At 50.9% G+C, this 20,839-nt stretch overlaps 1 protein-coding gene across 2 annotated transcripts in view; it reads left to right on the top strand.

The window, feature by feature from the left end:
* KIF3C (kinesin family member 3C) overlaps nucleotides 1–6,841 on the top strand; it is a 65,983-nt gene extending 59,142 nt beyond the window's left edge. For both annotated transcript variants that reach the window (XM_048846065.2, XM_048846063.2), the window contains exons 7-8: nucleotides 84–259; nucleotides 1,658–6,841. In XM_048846065.2, coding sequence (XP_048702022.1) covers nucleotides 84–259; nucleotides 1,658–1,751 — 270 coding nt within the window. In that variant the 3' untranslated portion in view covers nucleotides 1,752–6,841. The remainder of the gene's footprint in view (nucleotides 1–83; nucleotides 260–1,657) is intronic.
* The last annotated feature ends 13,998 nt before the right edge of the window (nucleotides 6,842–20,839 follow it).

Below are 20,839 nucleotides of genomic sequence, written 5' to 3'. Positions count from 1 at the left end.
TTTCTGCAGGTGATCAGTGGGTCTGCCTGTGCCCATGTCAGTGAATCCATTTGTTGGTGTTGTTTTCATCCTGTTCCATGAAGGCTGAGAACATCATGTTCCTGGAGCTGGATCTCTCCCCCCCAGCTGTGTTTGAGTTTGAGCTGACTGGGGACCAGGGCGAGCAGGACCCACGAGCTCTGCACCTTGAGAGACTGATGCGCCTGGATAGTCTCCTAGAGCGGCCGGCAGCTGCCAGGGTGAGGAAGTCCCGATCCTGGTGAGTGTCTGCTGGGGTGAAGTGAAAAACAGCCTGATTCTGATGCCTGCTGGCGCTCAGTGGGGTGAACGTGAGGGCTGAAGGGAGGCAGGGACCTCTGAACAGGGTGGAAGGGGCAGAGCGGAAATGAGCAGCTGTGAGGTCCCCACTGGTCTGCCAGGGAATAATTAATAACCAGTTGCATTGAAATAATAACCCATCTGTTCCATGCCTGGCATGTTTGTTGCTGCTGGGGCGTCTGTTCTTCAGGCTGGAGAATCAGAGAATGAGGAAGCTCCAAGCATGGCGGAGGAGAGAAAGGCAATCCCCTGGTCTCTGCTTTAGGGTCCTTTCCCTGGTGAAGTGCGGGGGCGGGGATGCGCTTATGTGTACATCTGTCTCATCACCCCCCTCTGCCTCTATTACGTACCCACCTCCTGGGGACTGGGGAGGGTTCACTCGATGCCCAGACAGCACCGGCCAGAGGGAAAGTACTGTGTGCCCGTGCTAGGTTTTATTTTCGAATGCAAGCAGCGACCTCTGCCAATGCCCAGGGCCCCACAGAGATGACAAGCTTGTTACTGGACTGGTGGGACCTCATCCTGCCCAAGCCAGGCAGTTTCAAGGACACGGGGGCTGTTTACATGGCCAGAGCCCCTGCACAAGTCTAGAGCAGGTCTCTGTCCGTGAGGCCCTACCAGACTCCCTGCACTAGGGACCCGAGTCTCATCGGTCACAGCAAACACTGCCCAGCATTGCCCAGTCTTGACGCCTCAGCCAGCTTGAACCATTAGTCCTGACAAGCCCGTGGTCCAGGGCTGCCATCTCGATAAAGAGCCTGCACTGGTGCCAGGGCAGGAAACTGCTTTCCATCCGGCTTTTAGTGCAGGGTTAACAAGCCCAGCAAGAACCTGGGACCAAGATTTTCAAATTTGGAAGCCTAAAGTTTGGCACCTAAACTGAGTGAGTGCCCCAGTTCCCGGTGGCTAGACACTAACCTTAGTTTTGTGGCTGTTGTTAAACCAGTGTTAAAAGCAGGATGGCAATGACACCAAACATGTACAGGGTCTCCCATCCCACAGCCTGCAGCCTCCTCTGGCCTGCAGCGCAGCACCTAGTCCAGAGCCTGCCGGTGACCCCAGGGAACTCCGTGTGCCTCCCACGTGGGTATGAAGGGCAGAACTGACTCTGCTGGGATTTGACCCTGTGATTCAAAGGGTGTTTCGTGCTGATGCTGTAGCATTTATTCCATCCCCTCAAGCTTCACATGAGTTTCCTTTACAGCGACTCGCTGAAGAAAGTGGCTGGCGTTTCCAGTTAGGGGACCTGGATGGGAGGCTGGGAGGAGGGAGAGAAGTGGGAGGAGGTGGGCGATGTGACAGGAGACCAGTTTTTCTCTTTTTCTTGTCCCACTCTCAGGTGCCAGACGCCCCGGCCGCTGCCACCCTCAACAACTCACAGTTCCCTGGCGTCCGTGTCCCAGCGTCCCCCCACGATGCCAGCTCATGAGTGACGCCCTGCAGCTCCTCCCTTCCCTTCCATCTTATAGCAAGGACTACGCCACCCATCACTGGCTGCTTCTGAAAACGCTCGGCTGGGGAAGGGGATTCCCCGCTGGCAGCCTCCCCGCCCGGTCCCATCTCGTCTTTGTCTTCAGCTACTTCTCGTGTGTGTGTGTGTTTGTGTGAGACACTCAGCGTCAGTTCCCGGGGACACGGGCGCTGCCTCCCTCCCCGCCTCTGGATCTGTCACTTTATTTATTGATCGTATTTATTTATGAAGCGGACTGGCAATGCAGAGTTAGGAGAATAAGTTCAAAATAAGGCTCAGCCTAGGTGGGTGGTGGGCACCATGTAGATTTCTCCCTTCTATTACCCCCCATCTTGTTTAAAACAGGAGCCAGCCGCAGCCTGCGGAAGCTGCATTTTCATCGTGTCATTGGCATACTCCCCACTCCTACTGCACAGTCACCTCCTCGGGGCGGAAACAAGCAGATGGTGGGAGAGAAGCTCTGCCCTCTCTCTCTGATGGCTTTCGCGTGAGATGAGATCACTCAGAGCTCTCCATGGACTCCGCGTGTGGGGTGGTTGTTTGCTTTGCCAGATTCCCTGGGATACCCCACGAGACCCGTGCCCCGGCGAACAGCTGTTCCCACACGTGTTTGGGGATTTTCTGGCAGCTGGGCCTTGCGTTTGCTGGCCCCGGACGAAGAGACACTTCCTGTACCCTATCAACAGTGGCAGCAGCAGGGACGTCTCCTTGAGTTCTGGGCTCAGCTCTCGCCCCTTGACGAACAAAGGGGGTGTGAATTAACCAAACCCAGCCAACGGGGGGAGCTAAAGTTTTCCAGTGATCCTGAGACTTTGCTCGCCAGCTGCACCTTTTGGAGATGGCTGGGCCTGCCCCATTAAGTCATCGGACATCCAACTTGGTTCACAGTCCCTCGTTGGGGTGGAGCAGCCAGTGGGCATCTCCTGTTCTCCCCAAAGAAGTGCACGGAGGCTGGAGAACAACATTATCTACTTGAAAACTGACCTCCCAGGTCAAAGCAGAAACGAAAATATCTACTGTCCCTGGTACTAGAGGGAAAGAATCAGTGAAGGGCAGACGAACACATTTATCCCATGCACTGGCTACCTGGACTGGGTGATACAAGAAGGTGTTAAACTGCTAGTCTCAAAAACATCTTTGGTCTGGTGCAGGGGCTGTGGAGGAGGGCAGGGAAGCTGGTAAAAGAAGGAGGGACAAGAGGCGAGGCACTTTTGTCCAGTCCTGAGGAGGAGGATTAAAACATGGCTCTGGCAACAGCATGGGCGGCTATTCTTAGAACAATGTTCAGTGTTCCTGAGTGTGTCGACGTTCAACAGTTCAGCTGAGGGCAGGTGCATCCTCACCTGAGACCTGGTTGGGTGTGCCAGGCCGCTGGGTGAGCGTAGACAGTTATGGGCTCTTGGATGGTTTGCAAATGTGCAGTGCTGGGGAATGGGATGGGGAGAGATCAAAGACCTTTGCAAGATCATAGTCGATGGGAAAGTGATTTATCAGGTTCACCTAAGAAGACTTGGATTATGAAATTGTCCTTCCACTTTTCCTGGTCTGAGGCCAGCACCCTGCTGGAGCAGAAGAAGGAGATGCGTCCTGGAATCCAGACGCCTGGGCTTGAACTAGGAAATCCAAGGAGAATATGAGGGCTGGCCCCATAGAGGGTATTGTTGTGAGACCAAGGGAGTTTCTTATTAGGGTCTGGCCACTGCCTGTCTTGTAGCCTTCTGCACTTATGGCTGCTTCCCTCTCTCCTTGTCTCTGTCACTGCTGTTTGCTTCTGCCAGGCTTTCTAGAACTTTCCTCTTCCAGGTGCACAGGTGTTGAAACCCACAGGCCATTGAATTGGGGTGGGAACGGAGGAGTGGGAAGGGCTGGGGCCTCACTCAGCTTTCAGAGGGGAGACACCAACAGCATCTTCTTTCAAAGAGTTTGAGTGCTACATAAAGCGGGGGGAGGGTCATTGCAGGGATCACTGGGTAGCAAATCCCTGCATCATGGGAATCCGCTAATTAGTCTCCCCAGATCGAGGGCTTCGTTTGTACAGGTTAGAGAAGAGCAAACCACTGCTGAGTCAGCTTTCCAGTTAGCCCCCGGGTGACGGAGGGGTAAAGCATGGCCGATGGAGTCCCTGGAACGCAACAACAGGGCTTTCAACCACCCTCTTGTTTCATACCATGGTGTAGCCCATGGAAGCCGCAGGCTGCCTTTCAGCATGTAGCAGCCCTGCCCTGCTGCCTACCGGGCCCTGGAGTCTCAGCTGGCAACATGTGCTTGTTTAAAGATGAAGCCAGCTGCTACTTTCTCGAAGATGCGTTCAGGCTGTCAACCAGCCAGCATGGAGCTTCCAACTGGGCCCTGGGCAGCGTGTAGGCCCCTGCTTCTGCGTTACTAGAGTCAACAATGCTTGTGCAGTATCACCACTAAGGCTTCTCTCGGGCTCGCCCCTTTCACCAGCTTCTGATGGAGGAAGGATGCCCTCATTGTGCCTTGCATCACTTCAGACGATGCGGGTGTGTAAAGCTGGTGAGAGAAGCCCCAGCTCTCTGGCCGAGGTTAGAAACTAGCCCTGCCCATCTGCAGCGGGTAGAAAAGCTAACAGAGCAACCCAAGAAAGCACATTCACGTGAAGGATCCATGAGCTCGCACCCATGGACGACCCTCCATGGGACTGGGGAACACGCTGCCATAGAGCAGTCCCTGTCACAGGGAGTGTCGGTGAGAGGAGCAAAGGGAGGTGAGAGTGAAAGCTGGGGTGCGTTCATACTCCGTCTGTGGCCACGGAGATGTCCCTTCTCCAATGCCAGCTCCTTACCGAAACTATCAAAGACAGGCTCAGTCCCCTTCGGACTTATCCCCACACTTACAAAATAGAGCACTGGGCTGCAGGAGGAAGGATACAGACTGAAAAGTGGGGGCACCATGTACCCCCTTCAGATACGCTAGGGGCTCCCCAATTCTCCCATCTCCATGCTAAGTAATGGGGCTGGGGAAGCAGAGATCTGTCCTAGTTTTGTGTGGATGCGGGGCAGGGGGGTGATCAGGTTTTGTGGGATGGAACTAGCTGAGGCTAAAAAGGGGGAGCTGCTGCCAGACTCCTTGCGGGTGGACAGTTCACTCTCTCCATCTGGTGCAAAAGTCTGCAGCGGATGGTTTCTCCTCATTCCTGCTGCCTCACCCTAGAGCTTGGCCCATAATGTTGTGAAGAAGCATGGGGGTCTGGGCTGGCTTAACCTGAGAGATTGGCTCCTTTACCTCACCCAGAAGCAGGAGACCTGCCTCAGGAGCTCCAAACTCATTAAACGTCTCTCCAGATGAGAGGAGAGAGCTAATGTGGAGAGTGAGCAGCTGGGAGTGATTGCATAGACAACATACCAGGTGAAGTCGCTTTTCTCTAGCACCGTTCACGGGGAGTGACTTGGGCTCCAACCCTCCTTCAGGGACAATGCTGCGGGGGCGTCAAAAGCAGCTCCCCACCCAAATGCACCCATGGCAAGTGTGTCCCATTCCCAGCTCCCAGAACAAAACCTCTTCTCCCCCTTTACTGAAGAGGAACTTGAACTAACTGAGCCAGCTGCAGAACAAATCTCCCACCTTCCATTTGTGCGTTGCCTTTAACGCCCAGCCGTGGGATGCCTGATTTGCAGAAGGGTTGTGTGCGCCCCCGATGTAGCTTTAAACACAGCCAGAGAGAGCTGCTGGATTTTCATTCCAGTGCCAGAGCCGCCTCCTCCAGTAAGCGTGCTGGAAATTGGCGGAGCTAGACACAAAGGCACCTGTGGACAAATGCAGTTGCCCTTTAGCTCCTGTCCATCCATTTCTAGGACTCCAGCACAGGCCAGTTCTGTGGTGGTAGATACCCAGTTTTAGACACGCTGGCCTCTGTGCCTGCCCACCCACTCTTAGCACAGAGACACCCCTGCTCTCTTCTATCGCATGGCGCATAGGGTGGGTAAGGCAGACACGGGTGACTAGCCTGCCTCTCTAGGGCTAAATACCATCTCCCACCGCCTCTGGTGCAGAGCCTGTTTGCCCTCTGGAGGTTATTTTCTGTGCCCTGGTGACGCACAGGACCCAGACAGGATTATGGCTGAGATGGGGCCCATGTGAAAACTCTCCAGCCGACTCAGCTGCTCTCGTTAAGAAACCTCCCCTGGGGGTTGGAAATTTGACACAGACAGTCTGGGGTCACATCTCACCCCTTGGCCAGCTTTGAATTTTGATTTTGACCTAAGAAAACTCCGCAGGTGGCGCCCCCTGTTGATGGTGTGCAGACTGCGGGGGGGCAGGGCTGAGCTCTCAATGCCTAAGTGCCGCTTTGACGCATCTGTTGCGCGTGGACGTCTGAGAGTCTCGCGCACGCTCTAGCTGCTGCTGCCAGTAACCTCACGATCTTCGTAGCACAAAAACCAAGCAAGGCTGTAAATAAATACTGGTTATTTAAGATGAGAACCACGAAGCTAGCCGTGGTGTCTGCCCTCTGCCTTGGTACGATGGGCTGGATCACTCCCACAGCCTCACTGCGTTGCTGCAACAACCTCGGGTGTATATTTCTATTGTTCTTTGTATGTTGGTATGTACGTGTTTCCATAGGAACGTATGTAGGTGTGCGTGGGCGTGCGTGTGTGTCACCAAGGGGACTAGTTACTGTCGGTGTGAGCGACGACCGGGGGCAAATTCCAGAGGGGGTTAGCAGGTTGGTATTTTTTTTTAATTGATCAGCTGATTGACTGACAAGGTGAGGGCCTTGATTAGGACCAAATTTTTGTGCCTGTTGTTATGGTGATTTATTTAGAAATCAAAAGTTTCCTGTACGGTGGCCCATCCTTGTCACTCTATACATATGAATATACAGGACATATTATAAATATATATATATATATTATACATACCGTGCTGGGAAAGGTCATTGTCCTCACACCCCCTCTGGCTTTGGATGGACACTTCTTCAATACTCTGTAAGGTAGCTTTGATGTGGTGCTGGAAATGAACAGAAAGTTCCAGCACCTTTCAAAATGGCAACAAGGACCACAATAAAGGAATGAGCATCATTGCAAAGAAGGCTGCTGCCTCATTCATTTGTGTTTTTTTCCAAACAGGGACCCACCAGAATCGTGGCAGGGTGACCCAAATAAATCCCCTACTCAACAGCTGCACACAGCAGAGCCGCTAGACAGCTCAGGGAGTTGGAATTAGGACATCTGGCTCTGCCGTTTATTCACTGTGTGAACCAGGGCAACCGTAACTGCTAACAACACTCATGCTGCAGCATTTTTACTGTGGCACCTTAGTAGCATTGCTGAGTGATTTACAGAAACACGGTCCCTGCCCCAAAGGCTTTACAGTCTCAAGTGAACAGAGAACGTGATGCCCGACAAAGGGTGGGGCTGAGGAAGCAGGGATGATGTGAAAGAAGGGAACAGATGGGAGGACAAGAGTATAGAAGCAGGACAATATGGTCTGCAATACAAATAATACTAGGAAGGATCCACAGAGCACTCCAAGGCTGCAGGTTGAGGGATTGGGAGGATGGTGGAGTTCTCAGCAGTGATGGGAAAAGGGGAAGAGGAGCAAGTCTTGGAAGGAAAAACGAAAGGTCAGGTTTTGCCATTCTTTAGTTTAATTAAGTGTTGAGACACTCTAAGGAGATTCTGGGGCAACAAGAAGGGCTGAGAACCTGGGTGATAGGGAGAGGGCAGGGCAGGAGAAATAGATTGGTGGGTTATCAGCACAATATGGCAATTGCAAGATTTAATTAATGAGGGCTTGTAAGCGCTCTGGGCGTTTCCCATGAAAGGTGCCATGAAGGGCAAAGGATTATTTCATGCCAAACATAGTTGCCTAGAGAATTCAGAACAGCCACCCTTGGCGATGTGCACGTTACATCCCGTACAAGATGAGAAAGTGACTTCCAGCAGGGAAGTACAGCCCAGTCACCAGCAATACTGGTTCCTGACAAAGTTTACTCTCAGTTTTGTTATATGAAGTTGTCAGGATCGTTTGACTTCCTCTGTGCTAAAGGCAGAGCTCCTGCAGTAATAGCAGATGCCATCTTGGATTAATGGAGGTGACATTTGTTCAATGTTTGTTTCCCTCTCTCTTCTGCCTCAGTCTCCCCACGCACACATGCAGAAGGTACAAGGGCACAGTCACCTTGAGAATATGCACATGCTTTCTAGGCAGTAACTGACTGTCCCTGAATTCCGGCGCTCTATGAATAACAAGGATACCTTCTCATAAATACATGCAATGCATAAACCAGCTAGGGCCTTCCATGTTTTCTGGGTGTGGGTTGCTTTTTTAAACACAAATCTACTGCTATTTCCATGATGACATGGTCTAGTGGATTTAACAGTACTTGAAAATTTCTTTTAAATTCACATCTTTTTCACTTCTCTGGAACTGCCATCCTTTATGGGGAAGTCCGATAGCATTAAATGCAAATAATAATAATACCTTTCCTGCAAGAGAACATAGGACAGGAAGGGACCTCCTGAGTCATCAAATCCAGTCCCTGCTATCGCAGGCAACCCCCTCACATAATGCCATTCGTAAATGTATCAAGCTCCAGCTTTAAACCAGAAGTTGGATTGTGTGGCCTCATTAATTGTATTGGGAGTTTGTTCCAGAACCTCACTCCTCTGATGGTTAGAAAACTTCTTTTAATGTCTAACATAAAATGTATTCATGGCCAGTTTATACCCATTTGTTCTTGTGTCAGCCAACACTGTTCTTTACTAGTTCTGTTCCCTCCCTGGGGTTTAACGCCTGATGTATTTATATCAAACAATCATATCCCCTCTCAGCTTTCATTGTGTTAGGTTAAACAAGCCAAGCACTCTCAATCCCGTCTCTTAAGCTAGGTCTTCCATTCCTCTGATCATCCCTAGTAGCTCTTCTCTGCACCTGGGCCAGTTCACTTTCATCTTTTGTGAACATGGGTGAACAGAACTGTACCCAGTATTCCAGATGAGGTCTGATGTGCCTTGCACAATGGCTTTAATGCTTCTCTGGCGCTACTGGAAATACCTTCACTGATGCACACTGCGCTCACATTGCAGCGTCACATGGCTCACAGTCATTCTGTGGTCAACAAACACTCCCAGGTCTCTCTCCTCCTCTTGTCATTTCCAACCGATGAGCCTCCAGCTTACAGCAGAAATTCTTGTTGTTAGTCCCTAAGTGCGTGACCTTAGAACTTCCATCCAGTTTCTATTACTTCAGTCCTCAAGGTCTTCCAAGTCTTCCTGTGTAAGGGTCTGAGCCTCCTTGCTCTTGATAAAGCCGTCCAACTTTATGTCATCAGCAAATGTAATTAGCACACTCCTACTTTATATCCTGCATCACTGTATCCTTTCTATAGGATGGCTCAAAAAAAACCTACAGCAAGGTTATCATCCTCTATCAGAGAGTATAGAATCTAGAGGAATTTCATTAGACCCCTATTGGTTGCTTCCTCATTAAATTCAATTGGACTTTTCCATAAGGGATCCAAGACTGTGGCCAGGATTTTTAACATAGGTGCTAAAGCTAGGCACATAAATTTACAATTAGGCACATAAATAAGTGACCTGATTTTCAGAGGTGCTGATTACACGCAACTCCTGTTAACTTCAGCTTTGCAGAAGTGTCCACTGACTCTAGGAGAGCCAAGATAGCCATCGAGGCAAAAAGAGCTGTGGTGAGCAGTACATGGCAAGGGAGCTGAGTGTAAGGGGACGTGAGAAGTACGTGCTGTGGGCAGCCAATACAGCAATACATAGAGAGAAACATGCAGGCTTAGGGAGCTGAGCAAACAGCTACAAGCAATGCAGAGTCTAGAGGAGCCTCGGGAGGGATATGCCAAAACAGCCCAGGTTGGGGCAGCTGTGAGGGACACTTGGGCGTCTGGCTGGTTGTTGGGAGGAGCTGAGTCTCTCAGGAGGAGAGCTGATATGATCGTATGTAATCACTCCTGTCATTCCCTGAACACTGGTGGCAAGTGCCCACCTTATTCGGATGGGGAGAGGCATTTGCAAGACATTGCTTAGAAAGATGGTTGGCGTGCAGACACGGGTCTCTCTCTTTAAGAGCCAGACACAGTCGGAGATTGATGTGCAGAACACATATGGCTCCCAAGGCAGGGACCGGATTCCTTAGCAACCGTGCATAACGTGGGCTCCCAGAAGAGCGTCCAGCTCTGCATGAAGCATTTTTCCAGCTCAGACTGTGATGAGGAAGCAGCATGTCTCATGTGACAAAAGTACACCCACCATTCGTTGGTATAAGAAAGGTGTGACACACAGATGCACTAAGCCTGATTTGGGTGTGTCCTACTGAACCCAGTCACGCCCTGTGTCCAAGGTATCAAAGGGTTATACTTCCTTCACATGGCAGAGATCAGTATCAATTGATGTCAGTGGCTACTGCTGGAACCAACCACAGCTAATCATGGGGATGCAGTATGCCTTTAATTGGCCAGGAGTCGGGCTCTCTACACCAGTGGTCCCCAACCTTTTCACAGTCATGCCCCCCCCCCCCGTTACCCCTGTCTGCCCCCCACCCCTGGGAGCTGGGGTTGGGAGCGGAGCTGGGGCCGGGAATGGAGCCACAGCCAGGGGCCAAGGCTGGGGGTGGGGCCAGGGCCAGGAGTAGAGCCATGGCTGGGTTGTGGTGGAGGCCGGCAGCCAGGGTTGGTGCCAGGGTAACCAGATAGAAAGTGTGAAAAATCAGGACAGGGGTGGGGGGTTATAGGCACCTATATAAGAAAAAGTCGCGAATATTGGGACTGTTCCTATAATATTGGGACATCTGGTCACCCTAGCCGGGCCTGAGGGCAGAGCAGGGCTGGGTAGTGTTCCCTCCCCACCCCCAGTGGAGGCTGACCTGTGCCCCACTGTGCACCCCCCCAAAAAAAACACCATTTCTCCATGTCCCCCTTGGATGGCATGCCCCACACTTTGGGTACCACTTATCTACAGGAAACGCACCCAGTTGTTCCCTGCTCAGTGTACACTGTGACTGGAGACCTGAAGTAAGGAGCTGAGCGTTGTACTGTTGGCAGACTTTGGGCCAATTTCGCCACTTATCATAGAATCATAGAATCATAGAATATCAGGGTTGGAAGGGACCCCAGAAGGTCATCTAGTCCAACCCCCTGCTCAAAGCAGGACCAATTCCCAGTTAAATCATCCCAGCCAGGGCTTTGTCAAGCCTGACCTTAAAAACCTCTAAGGAAGGAGATTCTACCACCTCCCTAGGTAACGCATTCCAGTGTTTCACCACCCTCATAGTGAAAAAGTTTTTCCTAATATCCAATCTAAACCTTCCCCACTGCAGCTTGAGACCATTACTCCTCGTTCTGTCATCTGATACCATTGAGAACAGTCTAGAGCCATCCTCTTTGGAACCCCCTTTCAGGTAGTTGAAAACAGCTATCAAATCCCCCCTCATTCTTCTCTTCTGCAGGCTAAACAATCCCAGCTCCCTCAGCCTCTCCTCATAACTCATGTGTTCCAGACCCCTAATCATTTTTGTTGCCCTTCGCTGGACTCTCTCCAATTTATCCACATCCTTCTTGAAGTGTGGGGCCCAAAACTGGACACAGTACTCCAGATGAGGCCTCACCAATGTTGAATAGAGGGGAACGATCACGTCCCTCGATCTGCTCGCTATGCCCCTACTTATACATCCCAAAATGCCATTGGCCTTCTTGGCAACAAGGGCACACTGCTGACTCATATCCAGCTTCTCGTCCACTGTCACCCCTAGGTCCTTTTCCGCAGAACTGCTGCCTAGCCATTCGGTCCCTAGTCTGTAGCTGTGCATTGGGTTCTTCCGTCCTAAGTGCAGGACCCTGCACTTATCCTTATTGAACCTCATCAGATTTATTTTGGCCCAATCCTCCAATTTGTCTAGGTCCTTCTGTATCCTATCCCTCCCCTCCAGCGTATCTACCACTCCTCCCAGTTTAGTATCATCCGCAAATTTGCTGAGAGTGCAATCCACACCATCCTCCAGATCATTTATGAAGATATTGAACAAAACCGGCCCCAGGACCGACCCTTGGGGCACTCCACTTGATACCGGCTGCCAACTAGACATGGAGCCATTGATCACTACCCGTTGAGCCCGACAATCTAGCCAACTTTCTACCCACCTTGTAGTGCATTCATCCAGCCCATACTTCCTTAACTTGCTGACAAGAATACTGTGGGAGACCGTGTCAAAAGCTTTGCTAAAGTCAAGAAACAATACATCCACTGCTTTCCCTTCATCCACAGAACCAGTAATCTCATCATAGAAGGCGATTAAATTAGTCAGGCATGACCTTCCCTTGGTGAATCCATGCTGGCTGTTCCTGATCACTTTCCTCTCATGCAAGTGCTTCAGGATTGATTCTTTGAGGACCTGCTCCATGATTTTTCCAGGGACTGAAGTGAGGCTGACTGGCCTGTACTTCCAGGATCCTCCTTCTTCCCTTTTTTAAAGATTGGCACTACATTAGCCTTTTTCCAGTCATCCGGGACTTCCCCGGTTCGCCACGAGTTTTCAAAGATAATGGCCAATGGCTCTGCAATCACAGCCGCCAGTTCCTTCAGCACTCTCGGATGCAACTCGTCCGGCCCCATGGACTTGTGCACGTCCAGCTTTTCTAAAAAGTCCCTAACCACCTCTATCTCCACAGAGGGCTGGCCATCTCTTCCCCATTTTGTGATGCCCAGCGTAGCAGTCTGGGAGCTGACCTTGTTAGTGAAAACAGAGGCAAAAAAAGCATTGAGTACATTAGCTTTTTCCACATCCTCTGTCACTAGTTTGCCTCCCTCATTCAGTAAGGGGCCCACACATTCCTTGGCTTTCTTCTTGTTGCCAACATACCTGAAGAAACCCTTCTTGTTACTCTTGACATCTCTGGCTAGCTGCAGCTCCAGGTGCGATTTGGCCCTCCTGATAACATTCGTACATGCCCTAGCAATATTTTTATACTCTTCCCTGGTCATATGTCCAACCTTCCACTTCTTGTAAGCTTCTTTTTTATGTTTAAGATCCGCTAAGATTTCACCATTAAGCCAAGCTGGTCGCCTGCCATATTTACTATTCTTTCGACTCATCGGGATGGTTTGTCCCTGTAACCTCAACAGGGATTCCTTGAAATACAGCCAGCTCTCCTGGACTCCTTTCCCCTTCAAGTTAGTCCCCCAGGGGATCCTGGCCATCCGTTCCCTGAGGGAGTCGAAGTCTGCTTTCCTGAAGTCCAGGGTCCGTATCGTGCTGCTTACCTTTCTTCCCTGTGTCAGGATCCTGAACTCAACCAACTCATGGTCACTGCCTCCCAGATTCCCATCCACTTTTGCTTCCCCCACTAATTCTACCCGGTTTGTGAGCAGCAGGTCAAGAAAAGCGCCCCCCCTAGTTGGCTCCTCGAGCACTTGCGCCAGGAGCAACTTGTACAACTTCGTTTCTGTGAATCCAGGCCCCGGTGTCTGTCACAGCTAGACAGTAGAGCACGGCCATCGTAAATCCAGCTCAGCTGTGAAGGACACGGGTGGGGAGATGTGTCCCCTCTCAACTTTTTCATATGTAAGATGGAGGGATCTGTTTGGGAAAGGTTGATGTAGTCACACGCTCCCCTGTTCTACTGGCCGAATGAGCAACCCAGGCCATGCCCTCTCTCTGGATGGTCTGGGATGGGACATGTACCGACAGGGCTCCAGGTTGCTCAAGCAAAGGCAGCTCAGCGAAGAGGCGCTCCCACCTAGTGGGACAACAGCACATGCGCCCACGATTTCCTGAGGAAGAAGCTGTGCAAGAAACCTTCAACTCCAGCAAGGCAAAAAGAAAAGGAAAAGGAGTACTTGTGGCACCTTAGAGACTAACCAATTTATTTGAGCATGAGCTTTCGTGAAGTGAGCTGTAGCTCACGAAAGCTCATGCTCAAATAAATTGGTTAGTCTCTAAGGTGCCACAAGTACTCCTTTTCCTTTTCTTTTTGCGAATACAGACTAACACGGCTGTTCCTCTGAATCCAGCAAGGCAGGTACTTTCTTGGTATCCTCACGCTACGTTTCCCTGCCGTGGTGCTGTGGTGACACCCAGTGGACTCTCTCCTGTATTACTTTACCCTGCAAGGCCTGTAGAATCCCTCCCTCTCTGGCTCCCTAGATCTGTCTTTCTCTAACACATTCTTTCCTCACTTTCTCTTTTCTCTCTGTCATGCTCCTTTTCTTCTTCTCTCTCTTCTTTTACTCTCTTATCCTTCCTCTCTAGCTCTGTCCTCAGCTCTCACCCTGCGATTTTGTCTCTGTTAATTAGGGATCCTTAGAATCATAGAATCATAGAATATCAGGGATGGAAGGGACCTCAAGAGGTCATCTAGTCCAACCCCCTGCTCAAAGCAGGACCAAATCCTTCTCATTTATTAATATCTGTTGCTACCTTTTGTTCTTGTGGATTGTTTTTCTAACATCTGTTGCTCTTAAATTAAACCATGGTTTGGATTAGGCATCCCCATAACCAGCCTGTGAGCTCCAGGAAACAAGTCACCCTGGCCCAGTTCCAGTCTGTCCTCTTGAGTGCTTCTCTCACCACTGGATAGCTTGTTAGACACTACATCCTGGCCTGGTTGCTCTTCCTGTCCCATACATCCTAGGCCTTGTGGGCTTTTACATTTCTAATTAATTTGTTTGCTAGATGGAGCGTGATGGAATATTGCAGACACCTTGTGTCATTAGCCATACTGCTGGGCTTCATATTTCCTCTTTTAATATGAATTCAGCCTCCCCTCTGGGACCAATAGATTCTAAAGTTCATTTATTCACTGAACATGCTTACATCCCTTACACCTGGTTCTTGTCCGGGTCATTAAGCATTCCATGCGCAGCTGGAGAACAGCAGCCCTAAACAAAACCCTATGGGAGAGTTGTAGTACAGAAAGCAAATCCTTCTATTTCTAAAGAACTCACCTTCTCTGTTCCAGGCTGTCCCAACGCCCTGACCCTTTGGTATGTGACAGCCTGTCTGTGGGAGATCGATTGCCGGTATCAGGTGTACCATGTCATTCTTCTCCTCCCCTTGCCTCCCTTGGGGCCCCTCAATTACACCTTTCAAGATCTACCACACAGATACTATGGTGATGAGCCATGTATTAGAACCTGAATGGAATCGTTTCATCCCCCATGTCCTCCCCCACAAGGGTTTTTTCTTTTTGCTGATGTGCTCTCCTACGAGAATGTGCCAGACGCTAGTGAAATGTCCATTGTTTGTTTCCCAGTTTCATTCAGGATTGTAGATGCTTCTTTGCAAAAACAGTTTGGGTTCCTGTTTTGCTTTGAGGGCTGTATTGCTTCCACAACTTCAAATAGTTCTTTTGCAGCTGTTACGACCCAATGTTTGTCTCCCAGCCACCTTCACATCTTAATTCCAGATAAACCTCTCCCCACACTACAGGGGGGAGAGGTTGTTTTAGCTTTGTGACCTTAAATTGGCATGTTAATTTTCCTGGCCGGAGGGATCAACTCTCAATCCAGGTCCCTGCCTGCCCTGCACTTGAGTTTAAAGACACAGGGCTAGAGGTAATCTTATCATTCTGCCTTAACTTTCATTCTTCTTTATACCAAATATGAATTATTGGTAATGTAAAGGCATCAGTCATGATACAGTCTTGCTCCAGACTTCTACTAAGCGGGACAGTGCTGGGCTGTTGTATAAGGTGAATCTCTTTTTCTGCAGCCAGCCTCAAAAGTGATGACTTGATCCCCTTCTGACGAACTATGCACCACTTCCTCTTGCACAGCCACAAGAGGGTCAGAGCTGAGAAGAATGACCTCTGAGGTCGGCTAACAAACCAAACATTTATTCTAAAGCAGTTTCCAAACATCATTTCCATTCCAGCCACAGCACTGTATGTGTCACATTGAGAGCTGTACAAATACTGAATTAAACAAAGATTAAGGAACAGTGTCTGCAGTCAGCCCCCTCAGTTCACCACCATGGCTCTGCACAGCCTCTTTAGTCATTTTCTGGGAGCACTTGTGTAACGGATGTTGTAACCCAAAAACCTTTGCAGAATGCAAAAGTGTTACAACTGCTCATGTAAAGGTGCATGTGCCCAAGTATTCCTGCTGGAAATGGCATGAATTCTTCCGCAAATTTATGTTCACACCGCAAATTACTTCCTCAAGGCCTGATCTCTGCCTCTTGTTTATAAAGGGTGTGATCCATCAGGGAGCAGAAACAACACCATTTAACATAGGTCACCAATCCGGGATTGTGAATAGTGAAATAGCTGAAGTAATAGGGTGATGGTGTATACAAACGCCACACAGGATAGTGCAGGGCCAATGGCTATTGTGGGCTCAGTCGGGATTATCAGAGATGTCAGATTTGGAGGGAGGAACTTAAAAAGGGAAACCAGCATAGCTGGTGAAGGACGAGAGAGAGAAGAGCAGACCACCAGTCCTGCCTGCAGCCCCACTCTAGAGGAAAGAAGGGAGGGAGACCCTGCTGCTGAACCACCTCTTATGGGACTATTTCTCCAGATTAGCCTATGAGTCTAGGTAGGGTCATAACTTAACAGAAGCCCTTTGAGGAAGAAAACCTTAGCCCACCTATGGGAGAATTCATTTGTGTTAATTTCTTCCTGTGGTCACTGACAACCCTGAAAGGGGCGGACTCTTTGTGGCTCAGTTGGAGGGCTGAGCTGCTTATGACTGGGTTCAGGCATGGTGGAACAGCCAGACATCCAGAGCAGAGGCCCCGGTGAGGGCAGGGGGCCTCGCCCAGGGACTAAGGGGCACCCTGGGGAAGGAACCCAGTGACAACATGGTGGAGGATTTGGGCATGATCTTCCCACCCCTGGAGAAAAGGGAGTCTTGGGTGAGCTGGGCTTGTTGAACACCCTGGGCTTAAACTCATGGGTTGCTAAGAGAGCGACAACATGGATCTGGAATGTCTTCTGAAGTGGATGACCAAGACCCAGCAGCAGCATCTTGTGCAGCAGCAACAGGTAGTCTGGGATTTTGGGGGAGCAGCAGGAACAGCAGCAGTGGTTGATCCAACAGGCAATGGCACTGATATAGCCTCAGAGACTTCCTGGGGCTTCACCTCCAGGGCTGGAGACCCAGCCCCAGAAATGGTGGCTCACCATTGAGGCTTGTGAAATTGGGCCCCTCGGACAACCCAGAGGCTTTCCTCATGACATTTGAGGAAGTGGCGGTGGAAGAGTTGGTTTAGTTTGTGTTGGTCCTGATTTAGTTGGGGATTGGTCCTGCTTTGAGCAGGGGGTGGGACTAGATGACTTCCTGAGGTCTCTTCCAACCCTTATCGTCTATGATTCTATGATTCTAAGAGGTGAGGAGAGATTAATAAAATTGGGACTTTTCTATGAGGAGAGATTAATAAGACTGGGACTTTTCAGCTTGGAAAAGAGACGACTAAGGGGGGGATATGACTGAGGTCTATAAAATCATGACTGGTGTGGAGAGAGTGAATAGGGAAGTGTTATTTATTGCTTCTTATACCACAAGAACTGGGGGTCACCAAATGAATTAATAGGCAACAGGTTTAAAACAAATAAAAGGAAGTATTTCTTCACACAACGCACACAATCCCCGCACTTTGAGGGGGCCCTGCAGGCCAGGGTGATTGGCCGATGTGGTCGGTCCCGGAAGACATAGGAGCAGGAACGAGGGGTGCAGAAGGTGCTGCAGTACCCCTGGGCTCCTGGCTGCCACCCCACATGAGCGGGGCTCTGCTGCCACCCTGCACTCGGGGCTCTGCTGCTGCCCCGCACGATCAAGGTCCCGGCTGACGCCCCATGCACCTGGGGTCTCGGCTGCCACCCCGCAGCAGCAGGCAGCCCAGCAACAGACCGGATCCGTCCTGTGGACCCAACTGCCAATGCAGAGCGGGACCCCCAAGCCAGCAGGGGCCGATATGTCCCAGGCCCCGCACCAACCTAGAGACGGACCTGCCAAGACTATAATAGGGTTGAGAAAAGAACTAGATACGTTCATGGAGGATAGGCCCATCAATGGCTATCAGCCAGGATGGGCAGGGATGGTGTCCCTAGCCTTTGTTTGCCAGAAGCTGGGAATGGGTCACAGAGGATGGATCACTTGACGATTCCCTGTTCTGTTCATTCCCTCTGGGGCACCTGGCATTGGCCACTGTCGGAAGACAAGATACTGGGCTAGATGGACCTTTGATCTGACCCAGTGTGGCTGTTCTTATGTTCAGTCCATTGGCCACCTAAGCAGGCCATCTTGTTAACATCTTACCTGGCCAGGCCTGCTCCCCACGGGCTGGATACAGCAGCAACATAAAACTATGCCCAGGTGAAACAGCACTAGTCCTGTGTGTCTGTGACTCCGAGCACTCCCGGATCTCCTCAGATAAGATTGGAGCCGGATCGGGCATAGCAATCTGAGCCCTCTTCACCTCACACCCTGGTATTTGGATGGGGCTCGAGGGTAGACCCCGGTGCAACACATCCTTAACCAGAGCAGGAAGGCATTCACGAGCGGCTGCTACCAAGCTAAAAGGAGCTCCTTCACATGATGGGCTCACCGCCATCACCACACACTGAGTGCAATATCTATACCTATTGTCCTCAACCACCTTCTCGATTTCAGAATGTCGGGCCTTGCCCTGAGCTCTATCCAGGTCCACTGACAGTGGTCAGTGCCTTTCTTCCCTGCATGCGCAGTGCCTCCGTGTTTCCATACCCAACCACCACCTGTTTACTCAATACCTGCCCACCACTACTCAAATCCACACCCTTGTGGGACCTTAATCTTGTTTTCTCCACCCTCACAAAGCCACCCTTCAAGCCACCAGCAATGTGCTTCTCCTCCCACCTCTCCTAGAAGGTGATATTCTTGATAGCTATTACCTCAGCTAGACGGGGCAGACCCCCCTTTACATTGTATTCCACAAGGACAAAGTGTCCTTATGGTTACAGTCTCAATTCCTTCCAAAAGTAGCATCACAGTTCCACCTAAATCAGTGCATCCACCTACCTGTGTTCTGCCCCAAACCACACACCTTCCACACGAACAGGCACTCCCTCGACGTCTGCCGTGCACTGGCATTCTCCTCCACAGGACTCGCTCCTTTCACTCATCACCAAAACTATTTGTGGCCATTGATGACCTGATCCAAGGGCCAAGCCCTGTCCTCCCAATGACTCTCCAGATGGGTCTCCGGGTGCCTCTGCACATGCTACACACAAGCCAAAGTGCTCCTGCCTGATGGAGACATAGCAAACTCTACACGAGCACAAGCAGCCACATTGCCCTGCCTTGCGGACGTCTCATGGCAAGCTATCTGTCACGCCACAACCTGGCGCTTGGTTCACACGTTCACAAGCTAGTACACAAGCGGTGGCTACAGATGCTGCTGTGGGCCAAGCCAGACAGCACACTGCACTTCCTATCACATCCTCGCATCCACCTCCGCTCTGATCACAGTTCTCTCGTTACCCATGTATGGAATACATCACTCAGAGCAGAAGAGGACGTTACTTACTTGTAACTGGAGGTTCTTCAAGATCTGTGGCCCCTCTTTGTATTCCAATACTTGCACAGTGGTAAGAGGGATACGGGAGAGACGTCGATCCACATGACCTATTATACCCTTGGCTGTGAGCACGAGGAGATGCATGTGCGGGTCAATGGACGCTGCTAACAAATACTTCTGGACTCAGGCACATGGCTTGCCTGCGCACCCACGTATGGAATACAAATAGGGACCACACAGCTCAAAGAACCCGCAGCTACAGGTAAGTAACCTCTTTTTCACTGTGCAGTCAAAAGAGAAACATCACACACAATCTATAGCCTAGACTTATCAACAAGTCACTTTCTTACTAAGGTATTTCTCACCCACTGGTTCGTTCTTGCAGCACTGGTCCAGTTTAGAGAGCTGGGATCCACCATTCATGAGACAACTCCTGCTGGCAGAGTCACGCCTCTGTAGTGGAAAGCTAGCAGAGCCAGTATTCTGAGGATTTCCCCTGCGTAGAGGAATCCTTGGGTGGCTTAGTGTAGAGGATGTGTCCAGGGTTAAGGGAGCTTGACTAGAGTGTACCGACACCCCAGCAATTTCTGGCTGCAATACTGTCCCTTGGTGCCAAGGGCAGACAAGTGTAAGTTAAAACAACTTGAGGACTGGACCATCCTCCTGTGGACAACCAAGCCCAAAGGGGAAGCTTAGGCTGAGGCATAAATTGTGTCCTTTTTGTCTAAGTTTCCAGTAAAGACAAAAACCGCGGAAGGGGTGAGTGTGACGGGATCCCCGGGGTACAACCTGCAACTGTGAGGCTGCTGAGTCCCCTTAAACTCTCCCACCTGGGTTGTGTCTCACAATGCTATGCTAGTGACAAGCAATAAACATCTCCAGATGCTGGGATCGCTCAGCCGTCAACATGTGGAGACCCATACCCAGCTGAGTTGCATGAATGCTCTCTAAGCCAGGGGTTCTCAACATTGTTCTTTCGGAGCCCCCCCACCCACCCACCAACATACTAGAAAAACTCCAGGGCCCAGCTCGGGAGAGGGAACTCAGGGCTCCGGGCCAGGGGTGGGACACTTGGGCATAGGCATAGTTTGACTTCTATTTTTTGTGGGGGAAGGACCGGTGGGGCTCTGGCCAGCTCCACACAGTGGGGTCCAGGGAGGGAGCACCACCTGCACCCCCTGACTAAACTCAGCAGGCCACCCACCTGTCTGGGGCTGTGTGCCGGGGGCTACTCCCCAAGGGCTCTGCTGGGCCCAGAGCCGCCCGGGTAGCTCTGACTGCCTGTGTGAGCAGTCAAACGGGGCTGGGGACTTAGGAGCACCAAAACCCCGGGCACCAGCAGCAGATGGGGGAAAGTCACGACTGCCCACTCCATGGCACCACCAGCCAAAGGAGCAGCTGCCCCACACTGCCTGGCTCCAGCTTCCCCCCTAGGACCTGGCCAGAGGGCAGGGCCTGAGGGGTTTAGGGGAGGTGGGTGGTGGAGCTGCCCTCAGGACTGCCCCACTCTGGGTAAGGCACTGCAGTTTTGGAGAGGCAATACCCTTGTGCCCCCTCAACTCT

The sequence above is a fragment of the Caretta caretta genome, chromosome 3 (assembly GCF_965140235.1).
Source record: "Caretta caretta isolate rCarCar2 chromosome 3, rCarCar1.hap1, whole genome shotgun sequence".
In the NCBI taxonomy this organism is placed as follows: domain Eukaryota; kingdom Metazoa; phylum Chordata; order Testudines; family Cheloniidae; genus Caretta; species Caretta caretta.
Note: the sequence above shows the minus strand (reverse complement) of the source record. Positions and strands in the feature narration are given on the sequence as shown.